This window comes from Lissotriton helveticus, chromosome 7 (genome assembly GCF_964261635.1).
Source record: "Lissotriton helveticus chromosome 7, aLisHel1.1, whole genome shotgun sequence".
NCBI classification, from domain to species: domain Eukaryota; kingdom Metazoa; phylum Chordata; class Amphibia; order Caudata; family Salamandridae; genus Lissotriton; species Lissotriton helveticus.
In genome coordinates, this window is record NC_136068.1 from 839,833,299 (window position 1) to 839,860,876 (window position 27,578).

At 46.2% G+C, this 27,578-nt stretch overlaps 1 protein-coding gene across 3 annotated transcripts in view; it reads left to right on the forward strand.

Annotated features, from left to right (window-relative positions):
- The window catches only part of RUFY1 (RUN and FYVE domain containing 1), a 594,809-nt gene that overhangs the window by 79,421 nt on the left and 487,810 nt on the right, over positions 1 to 27,578 (forward strand). For all 3 annotated transcript variants that reach the window (XM_078653337.1, XM_078653336.1, XM_078653338.1), the window contains exon 4: positions 15,762 to 15,863. In XM_078653337.1, the coding sequence (XP_078509463.1) occupies positions 15,762 to 15,863 (102 nt within the window). The remainder of the gene's footprint in view (positions 1 to 15,761; positions 15,864 to 27,578) is intronic.

The window sequence follows — 27,578 nt, forward strand, 5'->3', positions numbered from 1 at the left end:
CTCTACAACTTATTCAGCAAAATGCTCAGTAAAATATAATTGCTCCCTTTCCTGCCACCCCTGTAAACTATCTAAAATATTAGAAACAGTGACAGTATCATGAAGTGCTTGACGAGCGGTCTTTCTTAGTTCAGCCGCACGAACTGGTCCAGGGAAGACATGGCTTGGCAGTTCGGGCTGCACTGTTCCCATGAGGCACAGGGTCAGACTGATTTGCATATAGCCATGTCTGAACTGGGGTGGCTGAGTGGACTAAAGAAAGGTGAAGGATTAAACCCAGATCAGTTGACTGGGGGTGAGTGTTTGATTTGCTCAAACGCTCCGTCCATCATCCCCTTTTGTATCGCACGATCGACCGACAGCATGGAGCGAGTGTCTGGTTTCGTTCGATCTATCTCAGAGTCCTCATCTTCGCCGGATGGAGCGGACGGAACGGCATACGGAGGCGAAGGACGATCTAGTAACAAAAAATCATCTTGTGGTTTATTAAGGACAGGATAAAGAGGCTGCCGAACAGCATATTGGCCAGATATCTGTAATCTGCGCTCCTTCTCCTGTCTTTCTTCCAATTCTTTCACTTCTTTCTTTCAAAATTCTTGCGCTTTTTCATACACACTCTTCCGTTGCTCTTTCTCAATCAGCGCTTGCTCACGTTTCTCACGCTCACGTACTTCCTTCACCCACATACGCACACACTCAAACATATCTTGTCTGGATTTCTGCTCGAACATACACTGTTCCACATACTCAATCTTTCGCATCTCAAATGACCCATACATCACCCAACGTAACTCAGGATCCTTGCGCGTGTATTTCCTCCATAATGTGCTGTACATTATAGAAGAAAGACCATATTTTATGTACTTATCTCTATTAGGCGTCCCCTCTGGGGGAGCCGGCTGCGATTCCTCAAGTCTTAACCGGTTATTTCCACAAAAGCAGCAGCACATCCCCACCGAGACCAGGAAGACTGTCACCCAGGCCCTCGTCACTAGCCGACTGGACTACGGCAACGCCCTCTACGCCGGAACCACCGCAAAGCTCCAGAAGAGACTCCAGCGGATCCAGAACGCCTCAGCCAGACTCATCCTCGACATCCCACGAAACAGCCACATCTCCGGACACCTGAGAGACCTGCACTGGCTCCCGGTCAACAAGAGGATCACCTTCCGCCTCCTCACCCACGCGCACAAAGCCCTACACGACCAAGGCCCGAGCTACCTCAACAACAGGATCAACTTCTACGCTCCCACGCGCCCCCTCAGATCAACCAGCCACGCCCTCGCCGCCGTCCCCCGCATCCGAAGAGCGACAACAGGAGGAAGGTCCTTCTCCCACCTGGCTGCAAAGACCTGGAACTCACTCCCGTCCGACCTGCGCCTGACCCAAGACCACCTCTCCTTCAGGAAGAAGCTCAAGACCTGGCTGTTCGAGCAGTAACGGCACCCCCCCCCTCCCAGCGCCTTGAGACCCTACGGGTGAGTAGTGCGCTATACAAATGACATGATTGATTGATTGATCCTACGAAGTGCGCCAAAAGCAGGCATGCCAAAAATAGTGCAAATTATGCAGTATTTTAATCAAAGTAGCACTTAAAGTATCTTTAATACGTTGTGCCGTTCAAATTAAAATCACAACTTGGAGACAAATCTCCTCATTACCTGCCTATATGTGTTGCAACGCATATATTACACTTACACATACACATCATGACTAGTCATACCAAACAAAAATTGCCACAGCAAGCGTATTCTAAAACTGCCTTGCCAATCCCAGGCTTCCAAAACCCACAGCAAGTACCGTACAGCGGTTCTTACCAATCACAGGGCGTCCAGATTCCAACTGCCAAGTTCTAAATTCGACCAAACGGCCACTGCACGGCAAGCCAACAGAAGAAATCTCAGTCGAGGACCGGTACCACCTGGACGGTCGGATTGGAAAGAAAGGAAAGAACGCCTTGGATGCTAAGACTCGGGTCTCTTCTGGCAGTGATCACGTCCACGGCGAGATACCAATCCTTCGTCACAACCACTCCTTTGGGCATCCGAGTCACCGATGAGTTCCACGTTGGATGCGCCAATTTGTAGTGGTGAGCCTCAGCAGGGCCTACCAGTGCTAGGGGTTCTCCCTTCTCTGCACAGAGTCCTCAGACAAATAAGAAGAAGTTGGCACAGAAACTGGAATAGAGAAAACAGAGTTTATTAACCTCAAGAGGTGGTACTATATTCACACAGCACCCTTCGGCAACTGTATGAAGTAGCACACTGAATGGAAAGAGCATGGTCCTTTTATACCCACAAAGGGGCTCAAAAGAAGGCGGTAAAAGCACAGAGTGCTGGGTTTAGGTACATATAAGGTCATACAGAAAATGAAGGGTCGACAAGTAGGAGGAGCTAACAGTGTCCAGTTTCTAGTAAACACATCCTGACAGATATAAATTGACAACAGCTGCAAGCTCAACTGAGCATGTGCAGAACAGGAAAGGTCTAAATATATCTCGTCTCTGGGCAGATTTCAAGAGCAGTTAACAGAAAGGTAGGACAGAGCACATGATGAGCACATGGCAACATGTGGCAGACAAAATGGCTGCCACAAATACAAAATGGAGTCTGCACAATGTTACAATAGTTGCTGAATACAACATGTCTTCTGCTAATGCTTAATCTAGCCGCTGCCAAATTACTACAGTGTGACCCCCCAAGATTTATCAGCTTCTGTCTTGGTAACCTTAAAGACACAATACCAGCCAAAGACATGTTGAGGGAGCCTCAGTGCAGAATGTTATTGTCATACTATTGACAGCTAGTTGGTTATATCATCCTTACACATCATTTATGATGTGGCAGGATTATATAGCTTGCAAAAGTACATAATGAATAGGCATTCACATGATCATGTATTATAATATTATGATGTACATACCTGGTACAAGATGCAATAGGCAATCTTTTCATTGCAGAAAGTGGCTGTGTTGGAAATGGCTCTTATTAGGATGCTTTCCCTCAATGTTTTGCTTTTGTCCCTATTGGTTTTCCGCTGATCTACATGCTAGCCCTAGGACTTTGAGTGCTTTGACACTGCCATTCAATGCCAAAGCGTAGCGCTTGTCATATACATACTGATGACTGGTGTATACATGATTGGCTTGTTTGAGTTAGCTGTAAGTCACATGTCCAGTGGTAAGCCATATACCTAGGACATGTAACTCAAATGCTACTAAGTAGCCCTGCAGCACTGGTTGTGCCACTCACGGAAGTAGCTCTTCAAACATACCACAGATTTTCCATGGCGAGGCCTGTGTGTGCGGGTTACTGTTACACAGCTTGGCATTTAAAAGCTACTTGCCAAAGTTCTGCATGTCTCTCGCTGCTTCTGAGTGCTCACTGGGGGCAGGGTGCGGTGTAGAGAAGAGGTAGAACACATGCATGTGTGCGCTACATGCCCTAGTAGGGAATGACATCGGATGGTGTGTTCAGTACTGTGAGGCCTGATTCTCGCATTGATTAACATGGGAGATCTGTGGAAAGGCTGTTGAGCTGTACCGAATTGGTAATTCCCATTCATTCCTACTGGCCTGAGGCCCCTAGGAAAGAATGGGAGTTACCGAATCGGTATTTACCGATTGAGTAATGGGGAAACACATTCAAGGGTGGCAGGGTGTCACATTGACATCCTGTTGCACCCCTGAATAGTGCATGGGTGCACATGTGGCACACATACATGCCCTAAGGGCATGTATGTCTGCCCATGGCACTTTTGAAAAAGGCACAAATTTGCTTTTTGAAAGGTTTTCGATATTTACCACCAATTTTTATTTGGTGGTAAATACCAAATCCTTAACCATGCAATGCACTCATTTGAGTGCTCCCTATAATTCAGATTTGGTAATTTACCGATTGGGTATTTTAAGAAATCGGTAATTTACCGATTCCTTAAATTACTGATTCGGTAAATTACCGAATCTGAAATGTAGCCACCTACATCTCAATAGCCTAATACCGGTCGGTAACGGCCGAAATTCGGTAAATTCGGCCGTTATTGGGCTACCTACATCTGGCCCTACGTCTCTTTGGGAAATGGAAATTGTGCTAAAAGCACACCTTCTGATGGATACTTCTAACCACAGATTCTGCTCCTTGTGAATGGAATCAGAAACGTTTTGAAGAATATTTTGCGCATATGTAGGTGGCCTCTTGTGGCTCGATGCCAGCATTGCTTCAGAAGGGGCGAGCAGAGCCACATTTAAGTGCCACCATGTGCGCTAATGTCAGTTTATTTCCTTCCGTACCTTGAAACATGGATCCAGAGTTTCTTCTTAGTCTTTCTGACCAAAACGTTTATCAGAATTTACCAATGTCCAATGGGAAATAACACCCCCATAAGATGACAGGGTTCAAACTGTGACGTAACCGTCGCAAACAGATTTCTCTGATGGACCTTCAAGAAATATGCTTATGGTGTCTGGGGTTGGAACACTATTTAAGAGTCTGCGACGACTGAGCTCAGATGAACCCAAAGACTCACAGACGCAACTTGTCAAAGTTGAAAGGAAGGTCCATTTCCTTGTATCGAATTTGTTCCTGTGAAAGATCTTCTTTGTGGTCGAAGTCTTTGGGTATGTCCAAGAAAAAGCATAAGAATTTGAAGCAGGAATCTGCCAGTCTTGGACTCTACAGAGGATGCGAGGGCTTCAGCATGCCTCCGGGTCTCGCTCCGCATCTCCATTGAAGGGGATTCCATGTCGGCCCTGGCACACTCTGAATTCTTAGATCCTTTTAGGACTTAGCATCCAAAGTCCTTCAGAAAGGCCATGTTGCACATTTTCATAACTTTACCGGCTCCCACTGGCATGCCTTTGAGACCCGAGGATCCAAAGGGACCTCCTGTCTGTTGTATGACCGAGGGAAATACATTGCTTGCCTTAACCACGCATTTCTTACACCGACTTTGTTTAGATTGCATATGCTTTTACAACGTATGCCTTTACCATATATATATATATATATATATATATATATATATATATATATATATATATTTATATTGTCAACGCCAGGTCCCACGATCCTTGGGACTCGTCTTCAAATAAAGAGCACTCAGAGCCAATGTAGCGTGGTTTCGCCCAGTTATTTAATAACAGAAACTTCTTGCAGTTATAAAAGGTCACAAACGCGTTTCGGCGTTGCCGCCTTCCTCAGTGTAAACCTGCACTTTGTTTGTTTGTGATTTAAATAAAATTCATAATGACAACCTGTCACGTGTTCTAAAATGATTAACATAAAAAACGGCACAAAACTTGTAATTTCTGCATTACTTATGGCGGCCATCTTATAGTGGGTTCACAATCATTACTATCTCATTTGTTATCACGATATATGACAATTTCATGCACATAATTCATATAGTGTTGATAATTCATTCATTAAATCCAACAAATGTGTGTATATACATGTAGATTATATTGTCAGACATCTTTGTGCACGCCTATTTTTCCCAGTGCCGTTCATTCGCAGAGCCCATGATGATCCCATCATCGGCCCTGTCGAATGGTTCACGTTACTTTTTTTGGGGGAATATTGGGAACAATTGTATTTTTCCAATCGAGTATAATTAAGCCCTGAATGGGCAATTCATTATCGATCCTGTTACATATTCACAGGTTATATTATTTTTCATTGTTCCTATTCCTTAAGGGTTTGGGCAGATTAAATTTTCTTTTTCGTTTTTATTTTGTGTACATATTCCCATCTTTGACCTCCATTTATTCTCTCAGTTCATATAGTTTCATATGGGGACCTGGATGGGGATGTTTTAGATGTTAGTCCACATCTCTTCCTCATTGTTCATCCCACCGGGGGTCTTGGTTTGGAGCTGTATGATGAACCTTGATTCTAGGGTTCTCAACTTTTTTACCCAATTCCCCCCTCTCTCTGTTCTGACTAGTTGGTCCAATATGAAGTATGTCAGTAGGTTGCTATTGCTGCCATGCATTTGTTCAAAATGGCGAGCTACAGGATAGCTTGGGTCTTTCGAGGTGATAGCCCTCATGTGTTCAAGGACCCTAAGTTTGGTTTGTTTCACTGTGCTCCCTATGTACCTTTTCCCACACGGGCATATTAAGCAGTACACAGTGTAGTCGGAAAGACAATTGAGCAACTTCGATATTTTGGTTTTTGTTCTTCTTCCTGGTACTTCATATTCTTTGACCTTTTTCGAATTTTTACAGGCCTTGCACTTCATGCATGGGAAGAAGCCACAAACAGTCGTTTTTTTCTTTTTCCTGCTTACATAGTGGCTTTCAACTAGGTGGTCCTTAAAGGAGTTTCCTTTTCTATATGAGACGAGAGGGTAATCAGATAGGGATTTTCCTATTACAGAGTCTGTCTTCAATATTTTCCAGTTCCTTTTCATAATATTGAAAACCTCTGGTGACTTCTCTGAATAGTCAGTGATCATTCTTATTTTCGAATCTGCAGATTTGGATTTGTCTATTAGTAGGCCTTCTCTCCCCACTGCATTGCTTCTGATCTCAGCTTGGTCAAGAATCCCTTTACTGTACCCTCTATCGAGAAATCTCTTCCTTGATTGACCCTTCGCCTTCTCAAATTCCTGTTGGGTCGAGCAGTTGCGTTTCATCCGCAAAAACTCCCCCAGGGGGATGTTGTTGATAACACTACGGGGATGGTAGCTATGAGAGTGCAGAATAGTGTTTCCCGCAGTGGGTTTCCGATAGACTGCAGTCTGTATCACGCCATCCTCCACATAGACCCGAAGGTCTAAGTAGAAGACCTCATTCCTACTCATGCTACTGGTGAAACTGAGATTCAAATCATTATTGTTTAATGCGGTGATGTATTTCTCAGCCTCATCCTGTGTGCCCCGCCACACCAAGAATAAATCATCGATGTAGCGGGTCCACAGGACGATATTATTCATCCACCTGTCATTGTCCCCCGCCCAGGCCACGTCCTTCTCCCACCAGCCCACGTATAAATTCGCGTAGCTGGGGGCGAAGCACGTGCCCATCGCGGTCCCCTGGAGTTGTAGATATAATTTGCCCAAGAATAAGAAAATATTATTCCTTACACAAAAATTTGTTAATTCCAACAGCATAGTGTTGTGGCTTCGATATTTGAGAGGTCTATTGTCCAGAAAACTTTTTACTGCTAATAGGCCATCTTCATGTCTGATTGAAGTGTATAGGCTGGCAATGTCCAAAGTTATTAGGATCATGTCCTCCTCCCACTTGACACCCTGTATAATTCTCAAAAAGTCCTTCGTGTCCTTCAGATATGAGCTGAGGTCTTTAACGAATGGAGCGATGAAACTGTCGATATACGTCGAGGTTTTCTCTAGCAGGCTGTCTTTAGCAGGCACGATGGGTCTACCTGGAGGCCATAAAAAAATAACAATATATATATATTATATTTATGTGTATATATATTTGTGTATATATATTTATGTGTATATATATATATATATTTATGTATATATATATATATAATATATATATATATATATATATATATATATATATATATATATATCGTATCCCATATGGAGAGTTCCTCCGATTAAGGCGAATTTGTAGCGAGGAAGAAGAGTGGCTACATCACAGTGTGAAAACAAAAAAAAGATTCTTAAATAGGAAGTACAACAGCAAAATTGTAAATAAATGTTAGCTTAGGGCAAATGAGAAACCCAGAGAGGAATGCCTGTCACCAAAAGAATCCTTGGCAACAACCAAACAGAAGAACCAATCCGCGTAATCTAGGCTTACACCCAAGAAGCCACAGAAATCTCACAGATTCTGAGAAAAAATTGGAAAATCCTTTATTTGGATAATACAATTGGCAAACGTATGGGAAATCATCCAACCATCACGTATCGCAGAGCCACCAATCTCAAAGACAGATTAATCCACAGCCATCTAAGAACCAATCAAAGAAAAGAAACATGGCTGAAAACAAAAGGCTTTGCGAAATGCCACAGTTGTAAAGTTTGCCAAAATGCCAACCCAATAAAGGAATTTATTTTGGCTGATGGAAAAATATGGCGGATACAGCAATTTATCACCTGCAAAAGCCAGTACACTGTGTACATAATTGAATGCCAATGTAAATTAAAATATGTGGGCAGCACAATTTGTGAGCTAAAGAAGACAGTACTGGAACACGTAAGAGCGAAGGCAAACAAGGATAAAAATAACGCCATCGCAAAACATGTGGAACTTCATCATAAGGGAGATAGGAAGTGTTTAAAGTTCAGTGGAATAGAAACTGTTCCTCAGAGTGAACGTGGAGGTAACAGAGAACGAATTCTAAGGCAGAAAGAGTCCAGACACATTCTCAATTTCAGACGTATGTCTCCATGTGGACTGAATTTATCGGAAGAATTATACATTCACCTATGAGGCTCCCTGAAAATCATACTTGCTCTAAATAAAAAGGAAAAGAAACACAAACTGGTCCCACAAAGATAAAGGATTTATAAGAGAAAAATAGAAAAATTTATAAAGAGTAAACCCGGTGCAATTTTGTCTAAACCATAGCGTATATAGGTTAAAAGAATGGTGTAAATGGTGTAAAATAGAAAAGGAAATGAAAAAGACCAAAGAATTGAGCGTTTGAACAATAAAGTTACAAAATGAAAAAATATGTCAAACAGCAATACATGGTTAAATCTACTGAATTCACATCAAATCAACCTCCAGAATCTGTAGTACATATACACCAAACCTATAAAGAACAGACATATCCAAATTGCATATTCAAACTGGGAACCAGGTTGGACTGTTTCAAGATGTATATAATAATGTGACTATATGTCCCTGAATGCACCTTGTGATTGAATGCAAAGAGACAGTAAATTATGTAATATTGTTACAATTACTAAAAATGCAGTTTTTTTCTTTTAGAGCAAACCAACCGTGACCAAGGTATATGCATACCGAAACGCGTAGGTTGTTCACCTGTACTCTGATTTGGAAAATTGATTTAAGAATAAATTAACATTGCTGCTGGAAAATACAACTGCGAGAGTGCAACTTCATTTGGTTCGTCTGGGCACAGAGGAACAGAGAGGATATATATATATATATATATATATATATATATATATATATATATATATATATATATATATATTATATATATATATATATATATATATATATATATATATATCTCGGAAGGAAGATGCAGACCCCATGTCAGGGTGGAGTCTGCAAGAGGCCATTTCGTCTTCTGCAAAGCAAGGCAGCGGCAAAACAAGAAAGGCTGCATTCACCCACTGTGGAGTCATTTTTACTATTGAAATTAATTTAAAGACTGTAAGGAAGCACCCACTTGGGAATATTGAAGCACACAGCCTACAACCACCAGAAGGCTTAGGAGTGCCACGCCCACTGAGGCAGGTGTGAGTTATAAATGATAGTGTTGTGTTGCAGCGCGAACTTCCAGTCTTTGCTGCCACTGAAGAAAGGTCTTACGTAATTTTACAGCTCGGCAAGGACAGCATTGTACTAGTCCTTTGCTTAAAGACTTTGCTGTATAAATTGCAAAAGACTTCATTTTCTATCTCGGCTTGGATAGCACTGTGCTAATCCTATGCTTAAAAACTTTGATAGAAAATCAGACATTTGAGGTGAGCAGATCTAGAGTGTCGCTGGTGTTGAGAGTGCTCTAACAGGGGCTGCTTTCCACCTAAACTTGAGAACTACCCAGAGTTCTCTCCTTTTTTGCATAATTTATGCGCCACTCTATGCCTGAAAGGGTTTTGTTTTGATATATATATATATAGATATAGATATAGATATATAGATATAGATATATAGATATAGATATAATACAACGTATGTGGGGGAGACCCCTCACACTCCCGATCGTACCTTAAATATGTGGCTTCGGTTCCAGAGCTATCCATGCCACTGAAGGATTACAGCCCACACGTGCTATCTGACTCTAAGCAGAAGCCACCATGACATTGACCAAGATTGCGCCTATCTCTGACCGGCACACAGCCAATAGACCATGATTCAGATCCCTTAGCATGTGGTACGGCCCAAACTACACAATCTATTTTATACTGACTCTGACAGCAACAATTACGAGGGATGTGGTAACTGTATCCCAATATGATGAGGGAAACTAGTATGAGGAACTTCAAGTTGCCTGTGGTCTTGAAACTTATCTAGACACTGACTTTGTGTCTCCTCCTTATCTTGCCATGGAGAAAACCTCCTCTTTTGCAGTTGTTATGTGGAGGGCAGCAGAAATTCTAGACTTAATGCTACCTGCTATGGAGGTGTAGACTAATGTGTTAACTGAAGTACTTCAACCAGGTCAAGCGCCTACAGAGGCCCTGTTATTATTTAATGAGGCAGTTATGGATATTCTTTTGGACACGTGGTCGAAACCATCTTCAGGTCTGCTAGTTCTCTCATCACCATCGTCCCTCACCAGGTAACTCAGCCTTTACAACACAACATCCAACACCAGAGAGCTGTATGGTACAGCTTTCCCCAACACTTCCAACACTTTTCCTTCTTCTCCAGATTGTAAATCTAAAATAATAGAGATTTTTGGAAAACAGATTTTCTCTTCTAAGAGCCTTGCCCTGAAGGCAGTGAACACCAGCTGCTTTTTAGACTGCTACTCTTTGAGATACAGTCCAAACAGTTGCGATGCTTTAAAATTGGTCATACGCTCTGGCTTGGACACAACCGACTGCTTCAATTGAGAGATGAGTACTAGTGTGGCTCTTCAGGGCCGCACCTCAATGAGATCTACGGCTTATCATTGGATGTTCAGGCATCCTTAATGGACATGGAAAGCGTTCGCAACCCTGGAATGGTTTAAGCAGAGCAAAACTACAGTGTTTTGGGGGGTTTTCTGCTCCCACAAGACGATTACACCAGCAATTTTGCCCTCTATGTGGCTACAACCGGAGGTTTCCTTTTTTTCTGCCGTCCCTACACCAGCCGGCAGGCATTTCATCCCTTTTGTGGCAGAGCTGCAGTTCTTAGAGACCACTTTCAGAACAGCAAGGACAATGTGCAGCTCAGTCTGTCACTCCTCCAGCATCTGCAGCTGCAAAAGCACTTTACTGTGTCCTTGCTTGCTGGCACACAGCAGCCCTGTTGGAGGCTGGTTTATATATTTCCTAAAGGGGTGGCAGACCATCCTTTCCAACAAAAGAGACCTCCAAATTGTCCTTTGGGGCTATGCCCTTCTATTTCTTTTTACAATACCACACCCTCCACTACTATCAGGAAAGCTGTCTGGCCCAAATAGTATGAACTGGGAGTTACTCCCGCTACTTGTGCCGAAGAAGGACAGAGTCCTTTGTCCTATCCTGGATCTTCACCTTCTAAATGCCTTCCGGCAAAGGGGTGAGTTCAAGATGGTTATGCTAGCCAAGGTCCAGAGAGTGGATGGGGACGTTGGACCAGCAGGATGCTTATTTTCATGTGACTCCTCTTAGATGATCTCGTTTATCACGGATATTCTGGATACAGTGTAGTTCAGTGCCTTATCTCCATAGTGGAGTGTTAAGGACGTTCAGACTATGCTCCTGATCATTCAACCTCTGTCCTGGATCTCAGGTTGAATGGCTCTGAGACTACTGGGGTTATAGGCCTACTGCTTCCTGCTGACAAAGCATATCAGGCAGTACATGCAGGCTCTGTGTGTTCTTGTGCTCAAATCCCAATGACACAACATCTGGCAAACCTTTCTGATTGTGTCCAGATTTCAGAGGAGACTGTAAAAGGTCTACAGTGTGGGATCCTGGACTGTGAGATGGTCAGTAACAAACACTCTACTTACCCCACTCAGAGCTGATCGTGGTCATGAATACTTCAGTACTTGGTTAGCCATCTAGGAGAGGTGGAGGTCAGAGGAGTTTGGTTTCTGGAGGATACTCCACTCTACATCAGTTTATTGGAGCTGAGGGTGATTTACTTGGCGTTGAATGCCTTCCTGCCCACCATCCAAGAAAGGCTGGTGCAGGTGCTCAGGGACAATCAACCACAGTGTGGTACTGCAACAAGCAGGGCATGTTGGGGGTCTTGGGCCTGGTGTATGGCTGCTCTGCACCTCTGCAAGTGGCTGGAATGGCAAGGAATTTCTCTGGTGGTACATCCCCATGCAGTACCTTTAAATTCTAGGGTAGGCAAACTAAGCTTCCGACACTTAGTGGATCACGAAAGGCAATTGCACCAGGAGGTTTCACAAAGCGACTTCTACCAATGGCAAGAATCCTGTCTCGATCTTTTCACACTGCTGGGAGTGCACATTGTCAGCACCTTTGGCGTTGGCGTTTCCAAAGCATCCCTCTCTCTTGGAGATATCTTCAGTGAAGAGTGTAGGTTCGGACTCTCTTATGCCTTCCCAACACTGCCTCTCCTGCCCCAGTTTCTGAAGATGTTCATTAATGGCCAGGTACAAGTCAGCTTAGTGGCACTGGACTGGGCCAGGAGAGTGTAGCTCCTTGGCATGAGCATCTGTCTTCTGATCAAGGTGCTGCTTCAGGATCATCTTCAGTCTTAGGAGGAGGGCAGTGTACTGCACCCGGGCCTTCACGATTTGCATCTACATGCTTATAAATGAATCCGCATCTTGCCAGCAAGGCATCCTTCCACATAATCAGTGTACGCCAGTCGGTAGGACAAATTTGTGGATTTGTGCCGCACTCAACAAGGTGACCCATTGCGAGCGAATTTGCCTGAGGTTTTGTTATTTATGCTGTGCCTGGTCCAGCAAGAACTTGCTTTCAGGTACTGTAAGGGACAACCTATCAGCTCTTTTGGTATCTTTGTGGCTACCAGACCTCTTCTTTTAAATCACCAGTTGAGATAAGGTTTTTCATTGGTTGCAATATTTATTTCTGACAAAAACCTTTGTGATGCCACAGTCAGATTTGTACTTAGTTGTCATTGTATTGATGTGCACCCCTTTTGAGCCGCTACACAGTTGCTCTTTGAGATTCCTGACATTAGAGATGGTCTTTCTCATCGCCATAACTTCGGTTAGGCATGTGAGCGAGCTGCAAACTCTTTCTGTCAACCCACCTTATTCAGTGTTATATTCAGAAAAGTTGGTGATAAGAACCCAAGCTTTCTAGCCATCGGAAGTTGTCCCTCCGTTTCATGTTGGGCAGGCTATCACCCTTCTGGCATTCTCTGGTCTTCTTTATCTCTCTATGGAGTAAGAGAGACTCCATCATGAGGGCACTCAGCTTTTATATTGATTACACCCTTGAACAGCGGGTGGCCGATCAGAACTTTGTGGGGTTTTCTGGAGTCAAGAAGGATGAGGCAGTGCAAAACATATCCTCTCTCGATGGATTGCCCTCTACATACAATTCTGCTAAGCTTTGGATAAAAAGCAGCCTCCAGAAGGCTTATGGGCTCAATCCAGCGTGGCCAAAGCTAAATTGGCAAGCGGAATGCCTGTCCTAGACATTTGTCATACGGTTGTTGGCAGGCTTGTTCACAAAGCACTACTGCCTCCACAGTCTGGTTTGGCGAGAGGGGCATTTTGCCTTCTCCGTTTGGCAGGATGTTTTGATCCAAGCCAGTTCACAGACTCACCACCTTGTGAGGCAGTGCTGTGGTATCTATTCAAAAGGTCGAGGAATCTGTTGTTAGAAGAACAAGTTATTTACCTTTGGTAACAATCTTTCTGGAGGATACTGTATCTAACAGCATATTCCTCACTGGCCTCCCACCTCCACATTCTGTGAACTAGATTCTACTTCCATCTAATAATGTCCCACGTTATAGATCTCCACATTGGTAACACCAGTCTGCCAATGGGCCCTCCATCGGAGGGCTTAGACAACACAGAAAGCCACTCGCATCACCACAGATGTGTGGTGTTTATATGAGATTCCAATTGTCACTTCCGAAGTGTAACAATGTTGGCCCAGCCACACAACGCCGCCTACCAGTGCACTGGATTACTGTTCAAAAACATTTCAGATGCAGTCTGATGCCTAAGAAATATTAACAAGGTGAGACATCTGTGGTTAGTTATATTATCCACCAGAAAGATGGTTATAGAAGGTGAATACGGCCATTAAAAGCAGTCTTCAGTCTCTTTCACCCCCGCCCCCCCTCCTCATCCAGGGCTCCCTATGGGCAGGAAGGGTATAGACTCACTCCCAAAATGCTTTTTATGTCATATAACTTCCAAAGTTCACTAGCTGCCACTGCTCACAAAACATATATTTTGACTGAGTTTAGGCCCCATTTGTCAACTGCATTTGCTACACAGTTTATCCAAGGTTCCTGCCAGCTCTACTCATATGGCTCTTAGTAGTCACTGACTGCTGAAATACTTCAGCAATTGGCCCCTGTACTGTGCCGAGATCCCTAGTTCCAGTGATCACACTTGTTTCTCCCAAGGTGCTCTTCCTCAGTCTGGCCTTTATGCTCCTTCTTTAATAGTTTGCACCTTCACCCCTCAGCTGCCTACAGCAGTCCATCGCACTAGCTCCACAGCCAATCAGTTCCTCAAGATAGGACGAGGGGACAGTAGCACTCTCAGAAATGAGCAGACTTCACCCTAAGTCTCCACCGACGTTGGTACATCGCACCTCCGCTGCGGCCCCTGCACTCTGTCTGGCCTTTCCCTCCGATTTATGTATATGTATGTATGTGTCTTGTAAAGCGCACTGCTGCCCTGAGGCGTCGTGGCGCTGTAGACCGCTGGGCAACCCGTCCTGGCTATCCCTGTGAGATGGTCCCTACTGGGTATCTCCAAGGTGAAATCAGACATCCCCGGTGAATGTGGGCGGCCGTTGTAGAGATGAGGCAAGCTATTGCCCAGAGTTGCCGAGTGTGATTCCTGGTTAGAGTAGGCACCGAGGCGAGAATTATCAAGTCCGCTGACCCTGGTCCACGACCCTGCCGCGTCGGGAATTGAACCCTGGTCCCGGGCCGTTCTCTGCTTCCGGGTCTGCCGCCTCTAACCAGTGAGCCACTCCATTTATGCTTCTCTCCAACACAAGCATACGGGAGGGAAAGACAACTCTTCTCTCCACAATACTTGTGACAATTAAGAGCTTTGCTGCTAGGTCATGCCACTGAGACTTGGGGAAAGGGGGGCTTCAGCCTGGACCTGCCTTCCTTTGTTCTTGTGCTTTGATCCTCCCGGAATGTGCAGAACCATGGTCCACTCTCAGCCATCCTTTTCACAACCTTCCTCTGGCTCTTTTGAAAAGTATTTGCCCATTTGTGATGGTATGATCAGGAAGCTCATGTTACCAAATCTCTAACCATACCTCCTGCCACCCTGCTTGATACCAAATTAACCTGTTTAAGATCCATTTCAGTGCAAGAACCGTTTTTCACATACTACCAACACCCTAAACATGCCCCTTGCAAATAGCGATTCCTAACTGTTTCAAACCCCATTATATTATGGGGTAACATGCTAACGAATGGCTAAATGGGTTTAATACATAGAATTTAGCAAATTTAAATAAAACAGTATGTGCTACACTCATACCGCGTAAATCTGTATTGTGCTTTGCTTTTTCTAGCATTAGTATAAAAGTTCTCGAATAGGCCCCAAATGAGTGGTGTAATAGAAACATCATTGATAAATTAATGGGTGCTTCTATCAGGTAACAAGCTCTAGTGTGGTTGTGGTTGGTAAAAACATTGAGATATAAAGAACTCAAAAGTGAACTGGAGACACGTTATTATTATCACCAATCCTATTTTAAACTTCCCACTGTTGTTTAATTTCTAGGACGCCTGTTGGAAGAGGAAGGGCTTGGCTTCATCTTGCCCTTATGCAAAAGAAATTGGCAGATTACCTGCAAGTTCTTCTAGACCACAAAGAGCAATTGAGGTAACACACAATTTCTTCAGATCATAATAATTTGCAAACATGTTGACCTCTATGAAACTGAGTGAGGTCAACGGTTTTTGTTGTATGTAGGTATATGTTTTCATTTTTCGAAATAAATTCTTCATACCAAGGTACCTTAGTGAGGATGTTTGACTAAGGAATGTGGGAGAACAATGTACACGTAGGTATGGTAGCACAAGGCATCCAGGGAGACAAGACAAACTTAGGGCCCAATAATAGGGTTTGGCAGACACGCAATAAAGTACCCTCACTGCCAAACCCTTGGTCTGTCCGCCTCATTTAGAGATGAGTGGATCTTAAGTATTCCGTTTCGCGAGCCCCCATTGGCTCCATAGACAGAATACTTCCTCCAATAGAGTAGAGGAGGTAGGAGGAAGGGCATTACACTGCATGTTCTATTTAGGATGTAATGTCTTTTTTGTTGTCCGTCACTACCAGTAAAAAGCTGGCGGTGACAGACAGGAAAAAAACAACAATGACTCCCATGACCTGGGATAAATATGTAGGGTATGGAGGTTATTAGTCTTTTGTTTTTCAGAAACAGACTAGCACTTTGTTGTCATGATACCAGAGCATCAATGCTGTCTGTGGTAAAAAATATATTGGCAGTTAATGGTGCAAAGAGCCACACATATACTATAGTATGCAAAGAAGAAACCTGCTCTGTTTTGTTTAGATAGAATGCCAAATAGGTTGGAAATTCTGCATTGAGAGAAACTTCTTTTGCTATTCTCTCGAGAGTATAGACCATAAGAGATAATGCAGGAATCTCAGTGGTGGTGAAATTATGCACTTAGGAGGGAATTATATCAATAATGGAGGCAAGATGGATCTTGGCACCAGGAAAAGATTTTCTTTTAAAACTATGGAGTTTATACTGCTATGCCTTCGCTACACATGTATATGCAAATAATGGGATGGAAGCGCACTCCCTATTTAAATTACTCAGTGAAATCAAACAAGGTATACTCTGTTCTAACAAAGGTGCTGCTGCGTTGCACTTGCTGCCATACAAGTGCTAATAAACTAGAAACAGAAAACGTCCCGCCAAGGTTGGTGGGTCACGCTGCGCACTGTGCTTGTATAGTCCTTCCAGACTATTGATCAAATACTCAAGGTTAATACATAAACATAACAAGTACTATGAATCAAACCAAAATTTCTACACACAATGCTTCATATTTTTATGTGCATCATATATCTTTAAAACAAATGATTAGCTTTGTTCAAAATGACCACGTACATCTGGTTCAAAATGACAATTGTACATTCACTAATAATCACAAAACATTATGATAAATTTTCATCTAGCAGTATCTTCATAACAATACATGTCATTTTCAAAATTTTTAATGAAGTGCCCGATGCATTTCGGGACAGTGATGTCCCTTCCTCAGGGGCAATCTGGCTGAATACTGCTAATCTCCAACTGATCGTAAAAGGAAACCAATTTCCTGTGATGTACTCAGTAAAATGTATTCAGGAAAATTCTTCAAGACCAATGAATTGCACGACGCGCCAGGCGCCGTGCAGACAACTCCCAGTTTCTACCAAAGTTTGGTGTATCACCTTTATGGTACCTGGTTCAGATAGCTCAGTATGCTGTGTGCAAGGAACACCTTACACGATGGTCACTGCTCCTTCCTCCAAGGATCAAAGTGCGCAGCGTGACCCACCAACCTTGGCGGGACGTTTTCTGTTTCGCTACACATGTGGCATGACTGGAGAATACAACAGAACTCCGCTTCAGCAGCAGGTTTATAGAAATTAACAATGCAGTCTCCAAAATCAAACATTTAAAAAATAAATCTGAAGACCAGGAGAAAGCATCCACAAAACTAATTTCTCTGGCTAATTAGAATTGCTCAGAATAACTATTAGAATGTAAGGGGAACACTGGAAGAAAGAGGGAAGGATTTATAGTACAGTCTGTCACCAGACTGGCAATAGGTTTCAGCTTTACAATATATGATGGAGTGCAGTAGTCAAAAATACAATATGTGGGGGGCGTGGCCAAGATGGCAGACTGGTGAGTCGCAATTCCCGGCGGCTCTCCGCTCCCGACCACTTAGCCTGGGTAAAATAGTACTTATAACCCCGTAAACACCACCCTTATCAGCGGAACAGCAATCGACCGCTGTGAGGCAGCCCTAGCGGTACGCACCCCACACCGGGGGGCAGGATTGCAGACGATAGACAGCTCGCAGTGGCCGTGCAATGGAGGAACAAAATGGCGTCTGCCTCGGTCAAGGCCCGCCTATCCACCTAGCTGCGCCCAACTCCGAGGGAGCCCTGCCCCGCGCAGAATATCCACACCAAGCAGCAGAAGTGCAGAGAAGACAAGGCACGCCCCGGAGATTGGTGCCGCCAATCAGCCGACAAGCACAGCAATAGGGACTTCGCACCCGGGGTCCCCGGGACTGGCGGGACTGACGAGTAGAGAAGCAGCAGCCCACGGACGGGCCACTGGCCTCCAGCTCCTACCACCCGCCCCAGAACAGACGACATGAGACCCCAGGTGGGTGCAACGCGACGGTGCCTGCCCGGGGTGGAGACCCGCAATGTTAAAATAGCTATCTCAGTGGGCTGGGCATAACTGCGATCCCCGGGGCAGGGAGCTGCGGGAGACTGCGGTCCTGGACACAGTGGCATCTCCATAAGGGGCCTACGCAACGAGCCTCTGCAGCCGACACTCGGCGGAGGTACGGAGAGGCCTGAGTGCGCCGGGTGGAGGGACCGCGCGTAGGCGAACACAGTGAGCGGGACAGGGAAAAGCGCTCCGGCGCGGCCCTGCATACCTCTAGATGCGCTATTGGAGGAGGGGACCGGCGCCCCCGTGGACTTTCCTGGCCCCTGGGGCTGGGACCTACAGTAGACTCCCCAAGCAGTCTCACAGAGCCCTCAAGTCAGTCCCCGCCTAGAGGAGAGACGCGATACCAGGCAAGCGTGGAGATACAGGGTCCCATTTGTATATTTAGCGCCGGACCCACCCGGAGCCTATTCCGGCAAACGTATAAAGTTGGGAGCAGTTAGTGGTTAGGCCCAACCCGAAATGCAAGCTTGACGGCGAGAGCAGAAGCCCCTCAGAAGAACAGCGCGAACACAGTAGGCACCCGCCTGACAGTGCCCATTGAGAATCGGTCAGAGGCATCGCCTGGCAGAGGTGCGCTGAGAGCCCCCCTGAGGTGCTGACACCCGGGAAGGCATAAACCAATAGACGGGCACAATCAAGGAGGCCCTGGACAACTCTAGGTACAGACGACGGCGTTGATGGAGGAGAGCCTTAGTTCCTCACTGCGGATTACCCTGACGAACACTATGTCCTCGGCAAAGGGGAGGAAGGAGCGGACTCTGAAAGACATGCTCTCTAAAGGCCCCCATCAGTGGAGAAGGGGGCTGATCGCCCCCGGCTTCGAACTCACAGATGGATCCAGAAGACAAAGACATTCCGATCACTTACTCTTCAATACCCTAAGGGACGACTTCCAAACACTCAAAAGTGAGGTGGCTGGGGAAGTAAAAGAGATACGCAGTGATGTGGATGCAATCGGTGAAAGAGTAATAGCCATGGAGGACCGCATCCAGGCCAGAGACGAGGAAGTGGAACAGCTCCAACAAGAGTTGCTTAGCCTGGGGGAGTAACAAATCGACCTGCAGGCACATACCAAAGACCTCAAAAACCGCTTGAGGCGGAATAACATCCATATGAGGGGGGTGCCTTCAGACGTGGAGGGGCCTGACATAATCAAGTACCTACAAGAGCTTTTCCGGGACATCATGGGAGTGCCGCAAGACTTTGAAATCTGCATTGATCGGGCTCACCGAGTGGGTTTGAGGCGGCGGGTCCCTGCACCTCCGCCGGGCATCTTAGCCTTTCTTCCCGACTACACCCTCAAGGAGCGCATCCTGCTTGAGGCTATGGCCAAACAACCGATCACAAATCAGGGCCAATCTATCGCCCTCTTCCAAGACCTGGGAGCCATAACTCTGCAGAAAATAAGGGAGTTCAGAGAGGTAACTGCGCACCTGAAAGAGCAAGGAGTGGCCTACTCGTGGGGCCACCCCTTTCGACTGATCTTCAAATGGAACACCAAGCTGTACCAGCTCCGCTCCCTCCAAGAAACATGCAGGATACTAGGCCTGGAACGTCGGGACCCAGAGGAAGAGGCGAGCACCCAAGATCAAAACCTTCAGGGGCGAAATGGCAGAAAGTGGTACGGAGGAGATCACCCGCTCTAGGGCCGGGACCGAACCCTAACAGGATGGCGCAGGAGAGACAGGCAGCCCTGAAGGACACAGTATCCTCAGATTGCCCGTGACTTTCATCAGGGGTACGTATGCTTTGTAACTACCTCACCCCGGGAGGGTGGCTGGGGGGCCCGAAAATCTTGGTCCACATATGCTCCCGAAAGATCCGTTTTCCAAATGCCCGCGCTCTTGGGTGACGGGCACTGGACAATCTTTGGGGTTTTCAGTTCGGGTTAGGGAGGGGGGGAACTGGTGTGCTACCATGGGATGGGAGTAGGCAAGGGGCAGGAGCAGAAGTTCAAGACACAAGGGTGGCAGAGGACACACACACAATGTTAGGGATGGGGACAATGCAGACACAGCAGGTTAGACCCACGGTTACCTCATTTCCCAATCCACCCTCCAGATAGTCACTCTCAATGTGAAAGTGCTCAGCAACCCCATAGAACGGAGAGCCATCATATCTTATCTGGATAACCGGGGGCAGAGGTGTGTCTACTGCAGGAGACCCATCTCCTCCCCAAGAATTGGCACCGGATGAAATCCCGGGCTTTTCCCCAACAATTCTATTCCTCCACATCCAATAAGAAAGTGAGGGTGGCCATACTAATTGCCAGGAAATTCCAGGGGTCAGTGGGCGACAAGGTAGCAGAAGTAAAGGGCCGTCTCTTGGCCTACAGGCTGTGGGTGAGTGGTTTTTGCCTCGTAGTGGGTTCCCTTGATGCCCCCTACTCAGGACAGGAGAAATTCCTCACTACATCCCTATCAGAAGACCTAAGCTCACAGGAAAGACTAATCGTGGTTGGGGGATCTCAACTTGGTCATGGACGCGTAGAACGATAGGTCGGACCAACGCTACGGCCAAACGGGAGCACTGTCCAAAACCAGGAAGGAATGGTTGAGAGAGAGGGGGCTGGTAGATATATGGCGGGTAGCTCAACCCCATTCATCGCAATTTTCCTTCTACTCCCACACACATCATACCTACACCCGATTGGACCACCTCCTAGGCTCCTTGGAGCTGATCAAACTTGTAGACATTGAAAAACATCACACCAGTAGCACTATCAGATCATGACGCAGTGACGGTGACCCTCGACATGCCCCCAACCCACAAACAGAACGGGACATGGCAACTTAGGGAAAACTTAATACATAGGGCGGGAGTGACTCAGCAAATACATAAATGCATTACCGACTACCTAGCGACGAACGACTCCCCTGCGACTTCCCTTGCAGCACTGTGGGGGGCCCTCAAGGCAATGGTGAGGGGTGAGCTGATAGCTATCTCGCAGCTGAAAACAGGGAAGGCAAAGAAAAACAGGAACCTCTTACAGCACAAGTGGTAGAGTTGGAAAGGGTACATAGTCGGACAGGCGCGCCCAGGGTGTGGCGCCAACTGAAAGCAGCAAGGGCGCAACTGGCAGAACTCGACCTGGACAGATACGAATATGCGGCCCTCCAGCTCAAACACTCCTACTATATTGGAGGGGACAAGACAGGGCGTCTCTTAGCAAGTAAACTCAGGACCCGCACCCAACAGATGAAGGTCCAAGCTCTCCAGAACGCTAGGGGGTAGACGGTCAAAAGCGACGCCAAAATAGCAGGAGCCCTTTGGGACTTTTTACTCCGCACTAAATGGAAAAGACCCGCACCTAAGCATGGAAGGTGACTCCTACTTACAGGGGGCCAACACGACGGCGCTGAACGCCGTGGGGGCGGAAGCTTTTGATGCACCGATCAGAATTGAAGAGGTCATAGGGGTGATTTCACGTCTCAAGCTTCTGAAATCACTGGGGCTTGATGGCTTTTTGGCTGGTTTTTATAAGTCCTTTTGCTCACTCCTCACCCCGGTCCTGACGCAGCTTTTTAACTCATTCACAGGGCCCTGAACGATCCCCCCCCCCCGACATGCTGGCGGCCGATATAGTGGCAATGCCTAAACCTGGGAAAGATACGACTCAATGCAGCTCCTACCGCCCGATCTCCCTCCCTAATCTAGACTTGAAGTTGTTTACGGGGGTCTTAGTGGCCAGACTGGGCCCACAAATGCCCGGTATCATCGTACCGGACCAGCCCAGCTTCATCCACAACTGTCAGAGTAGCGATAACACTAAGCGCATCCTGCACATTATTGACACAGCCCACCGTACAAAGATGGATGCTCTCCTGTTGATGCCGAAAAGGCCTTCGACAGAGTGGACTGGGCTTTTTGGACAAGACTCTAGCTCATTTTGGCGTTGGTGACCGGTTCAGGGCCTGGGTAGCGAGTTGCTATGATAGACCCAAAGCAACAATCCGGGTCAATGGGATGACCTCTTGGCCCTTTGAGATCCAGCGAGGTACGAGACAGGGGTGCCCGCTCTCACCCCTCCTCTTTGCTCTTTACGTGGAACCATTGGTCCAGAGGATCAGAGACAATCCTGATATCTCGGGCATCCCATGTGGCGGGGAAAGGCATTCCGTGAGTTTATACGCCAACGACTTCCTAGCAACCTTGGAGAACCCTGAGCAGTCAGTGCCGGCATTTCTCCACAAACTTGAATCCTTTGGTCGGGTCTCTGGTTTTCAGATGAATGTGGGAGAGCCCATTGTATTACGCCTAGGCCAATGGGAGGAACTAACCGGGGAGGACAGGTGTCCTTTGGATGGCTGCAGACTCTGGATATAGTTCCTTATTTGGCACTAGACATAGCCCCTTCCATACCACAAACAGTCACGCATAATTATTCCAAGTTCCTTTCCCAGATCTCGAAGGACCTCCGGCAATGGCAACAACATCACCGGTCACTGCTCGGCCGCATCACAGCCATATAAATGTCTATCTTACCCAGGGCACTATACATATTCCAGACCTTACCGGCCTGGCCCCCACCGGGGACACTCCAAAAAATACGAACAGCAATACAACAGTTTACTGGGCGGGGGTGCGACCTTGTATGCGCAGAGATCTTGGCCATAGACCACCGGAGGAGGGAGTGCTGGGTATACAGAAAGTCCTGGAATATTTTAGAGTGGCACAACTGAGGTATCTAGTAGAATGGAGCCAACCAAAATCTGAAAAACAGTGGCTGTTCCAAGACAGAGCGCTGGCGAAACTTTCCCTATGGAAGGTTCCCTTCTTGAAGAGACCAGAGAGGCCATCGAACCTCAAGGGCTCACCTATTATGAGGTCTGTGCTGCACGTCTGGGATGGGGTGGCAGTCAGGCGGGGGGATCACGTCTTTCCCCTCACCGTTTACGCCCTTATTTGACAACCCAGAGTTTACACCAGGGATAGACGAATATGCGTTTTCGCAATGGCGTGACTCAGAATGCAAAGCGGCGGGACACCACTTCGATTTGGAGGGATCCACCCGTTCTCGGAAGTGCAGCAATCCTACGCCATATCGGAATCAAATTGATTCCAATACTTCCAACTCCGCCATTGGCTCCTACAGCCAGAAGTCAGACCCCTGGTGAGCAGGAAACTCACAAAATATGAGAAATGGATAATGACAAAACACTTGGATAAGAAAATGATCTCTGAACTTCACACCATGCTGAGATCGCCAGCTCCTTCATTGCCCTCAGCGAGCTAAAAACGATGGGTGCGAGAACTGGGGAGGGAACTGACAGAGAAAGAGTGGCGAGACATCTACCATAGGCCCCATGCCTTTTGGGTGGTTACTCCCACAATCTGTGAGACATGGTTGCGCAAGTGCTGCCACAGGTCCTGGAGGAGGCCCAGGTCATCCTCTCTCAGGCTGTTACCGACAGGAGAGGTGCAGCAAAGTTCACAATACGATGTGGACTCAATATGACCGACTCGCTGGGCAGAGTGGTTTAATCTCTGGTGCCCTGAGGCACCACGCCTAGTTGAGAGTGACTGGCTTTTCAGAGGAGGTCAAAGTTTCCCTTATGGAATGCCCTTCTATGTCACCCAACACTTTTGAGACTATGCGGATTCTAAGCTTGAGTGCTTCATGGACAGTCAGTCTAAGTCTTTACCCCCAATTCGCATTTTGCTCCTTTCGTGGCTATGGAAGGGACCTCCAACCGCGCCTCTAACCTCCCAGCCACCGAGCCTCATATGCTTCTCTCGAGGCAGCGATTGCCTGAAGGATGTTATCCCGTTTTTCCATATGAGCTTCTTTAGCATTCATTTGTTCATGCTGGATGGTTCTTTAATCATTCGTAGATAGGGCTTGTGTGGTCTGCGGCCAGAGTTGTTGCTTGAAAATTTACTTTCTGCCCAAGACACGCAGCATTAGTGCTTGAGGCAGTTCCCTCACCTGTGAGATGTTGATTCAAGTTAATGTCACCAGGTTCTTCAAATCTAATTATTTAGAGCATAACATTCAGGGAATTTGAGACCTTGTGAATATCTCACAAACTCAGGGGCTAAGAGAAGCTTGGTTTAAGTTCCAGGTCTTCGCCCAAGTACTCTGCAATTTTTGCTTCGTTGTTCAGCTGTTTCCTATTTGAGGGTAGAAAGACCTTAGTTGTTTCCAAATTGAGGTGGCTCAGCGTTACTTTCCAGACATCTAGACGCTATATTTCATGTCTAGCCGTCGGAGGTTTCGTTAAGTCGTGCGATGATCCAAAGGGCGCACCGTGCTGTCCCTCTTTATTTCTAATTCATTTTAATTCTTCTGTGTATTTATTTTGAGGGAGCTCAAAGGAGGAGAAAGGCAAATGAGCAGAGCAGCTACCATTACAGCAGCGTTAAAGGCCCTCAGTCCCTCGCCAGTGCACCCAGCTCCATGCTTCTCAGCCTTCGTGAGTGTTCTATTGTGTGTCTAGCTTGCTGTCAAACCGTTCTGTCCGAGGATTATGCGCCTGTTGGCACAGTGCCTTTCTAACCCAGGAGGTCTCTGCAGAAGGGCTGCAGCTCCCTTTCACTTCGGGCTACTCTTCTTATAAATATGGCAGTTAAAAAAAAATTGGCCAAAGTGCTGGGTAATAAAGTGTGTAATTTTTCTTACCCTAAAAATGATATCAACAAAAAGCTTGTTGTGCCAAGGTCGTCCTATTCCCAGTTATGCGAAACGAAGAGTTGTAAAACAAAATGTTTTTTCAACCACAGTTTTTGCATTTTTCTAAATGGTGTTCCTTATTTTCTTTTTTTCCGTTTTTACTTGCAGTTTGTTAGGAAAAGAGATGTGAAACCCGTAGGTGAACCACAAATGCTATACATTTCTGAAAGATAGAAAACATTCCAGTAAAGAGCCATTTGTCTAGGTCGCTCAAGACTTTCCTAAAGACACTTACAATTGAATTTAATGAATAGTGAATTTTATTTGGGGGAAAAAGAGAAGTACGAAACCTGGTTTTGATCTGCAAACCTTTGCAATCAGGAGAGATATTTGAAAGAAATATACTGTTTCATCAGTCAGACCCTTTCGTCGTAGAGGTATATTCTGTCAGTTGCCTAAAACGGCACAGTACCCCAGAGCCATCAATTGAGGAATGGCAAACAGTTATTTTTTCAAGTGCTCCAATCATGATTCACTTCATGAGAAAATGTATTGGACTAAAAGTGTATGAAGGAAAGCTCTGCAGTTTTGAAGGGTGCCAAGAATGTTTGGCCACATAGGTGCTGTGGTATGGCAGGAGTTCCTTACCATGTAATACTAGCACAAGACACGAAGATGGACCCTGGGTACTCTCTTGAACACAATCTCTGAGTACTGGTAGGATGGCAAAAGCAGACAGGCTACTTAAAGGAACATGTGGTATTCATTTCATATCACCAACATGGACGATAAACAATGGACACAAATGGAGAGAAATCAGTCACCAATTTAATAAAAATAAAGCTGATCATATATATATATATATATATATATATATATATATATATATTTTAATCTTTTTATTATGTATGAAACATAAACAAACAAGGCAATAAAAGCAGTACAGCTGGATATGTGTTCTGGGAGGAGGGAACGTGCGTTGCAGTTAATACAAATCACCAATGCAAGGGGGGAGGAGCGGGGGGAAATCAGAGTCAAAATACATTGGAGCTTAAACAATAGTAGGAATGACGGGTCAGGGGGAAAGAGGAACATCTGTAATATCAGCGAGGGGAGGTGTACATATATCCCCCGGTAGGAGTTCCATTGGCCCCAGAGTTTGCCCCACTTCTTTGGTCTGCCGCGTGCCACATACACCGTCTTCTCTCTAAACATGCACCAGTCCATGTTCTCCTTCCATGCCAGGACCGTGGGCGGTCTCTGGGAACCCCACAACTGTGCAATGTCTTTCTTGGCCACCATATTCCCAAGGGTCGCCCACTGAGTCTGCGCCACATCATAATCAGTCGGTTCCCAAACATTCAACAGACAACGCCTGGCTTCAGGCAACAGCGCAACACCCGTGACCTCCTCCATCACAGCATGCACTCGATTCCAAAACACCGCTACTTCCGGGCACTCCCAAATTATATGGAAGAAAGTACCAATTGAACCGCAGCCACGCTTACACAACCCGTCCACAGAATAACCCATTCGAATCAGGCGGGGGCCAGTCACATAAACCCGATGCAGGATCTTAAGTTGTACGAGTTGGAGACGGGCCGGAATCGCGACCTCCATAGGTGAGGATATCGCCGATTGCCAGTCCTCGTCATCTAACTCTAGACCGTCACTGGTCCAAACCTCTCTGAGTTGCGCCAACAGGTCAACCCTATCGTTAATCAATTTCTTATATATCAGAGAAATAGTGCTGTCGGGAACGTGTCCGTCAAGCACCCGATCTTCGAGCGGGGACGATTCCGGGATAACAGTACCTTCAGGAAAAACCGAACGCAACGCGTGTCGAATCTGCGCATAACGGAAGAATTCCTTGTCACTCAGCTCATATTCTACCTTCAACTCCTCAAAAGTCGTAATCCTACCCTTGGCCCAGAGATCACTCACCCTGGAAATACCGATCATATCCCACTTCTCAAACCCTTTCGTCTTCCATAGGCTGCCCAGTCTTTCAGACGCATAGAGCGGATTCGCCCGGGTCAGTCGATCCCTCCATCCCATTGCTGCAGTCGCACAATGCCACACTCGCACCGCTATCTTAGTGGGTCTCGAAAGTTCCCCTCCATCCGATTTGGAATACAACGCCCTTTTATAGTCTCCACCCGGTAGCAGCCACTTATCCATCTCGAACGCAGGATTCAACACAGGACCGTACATTCCATGGTTGATCGCTCCCAGCTGAGAGGCCCAATAGTATCGCCTAATATCCGGAAGTGCGATACCGCCATCATACCAGGGGCGCGTCAGTTTGGCGAGGGCAATCCGCGAACGCCCATCCCATATCAACCGCCTCTGCAAACTCTCCACCTCCCGGAAATATCTTGCCGGGATGACATCAAACGTGTTCTGAAGCGCGTATAAAAACCGCGGCAAGGACATAATTTTAAAAAGAGCTGCGCGTCCGAGGGGGGACAATGGCAGTCTGCGCCAG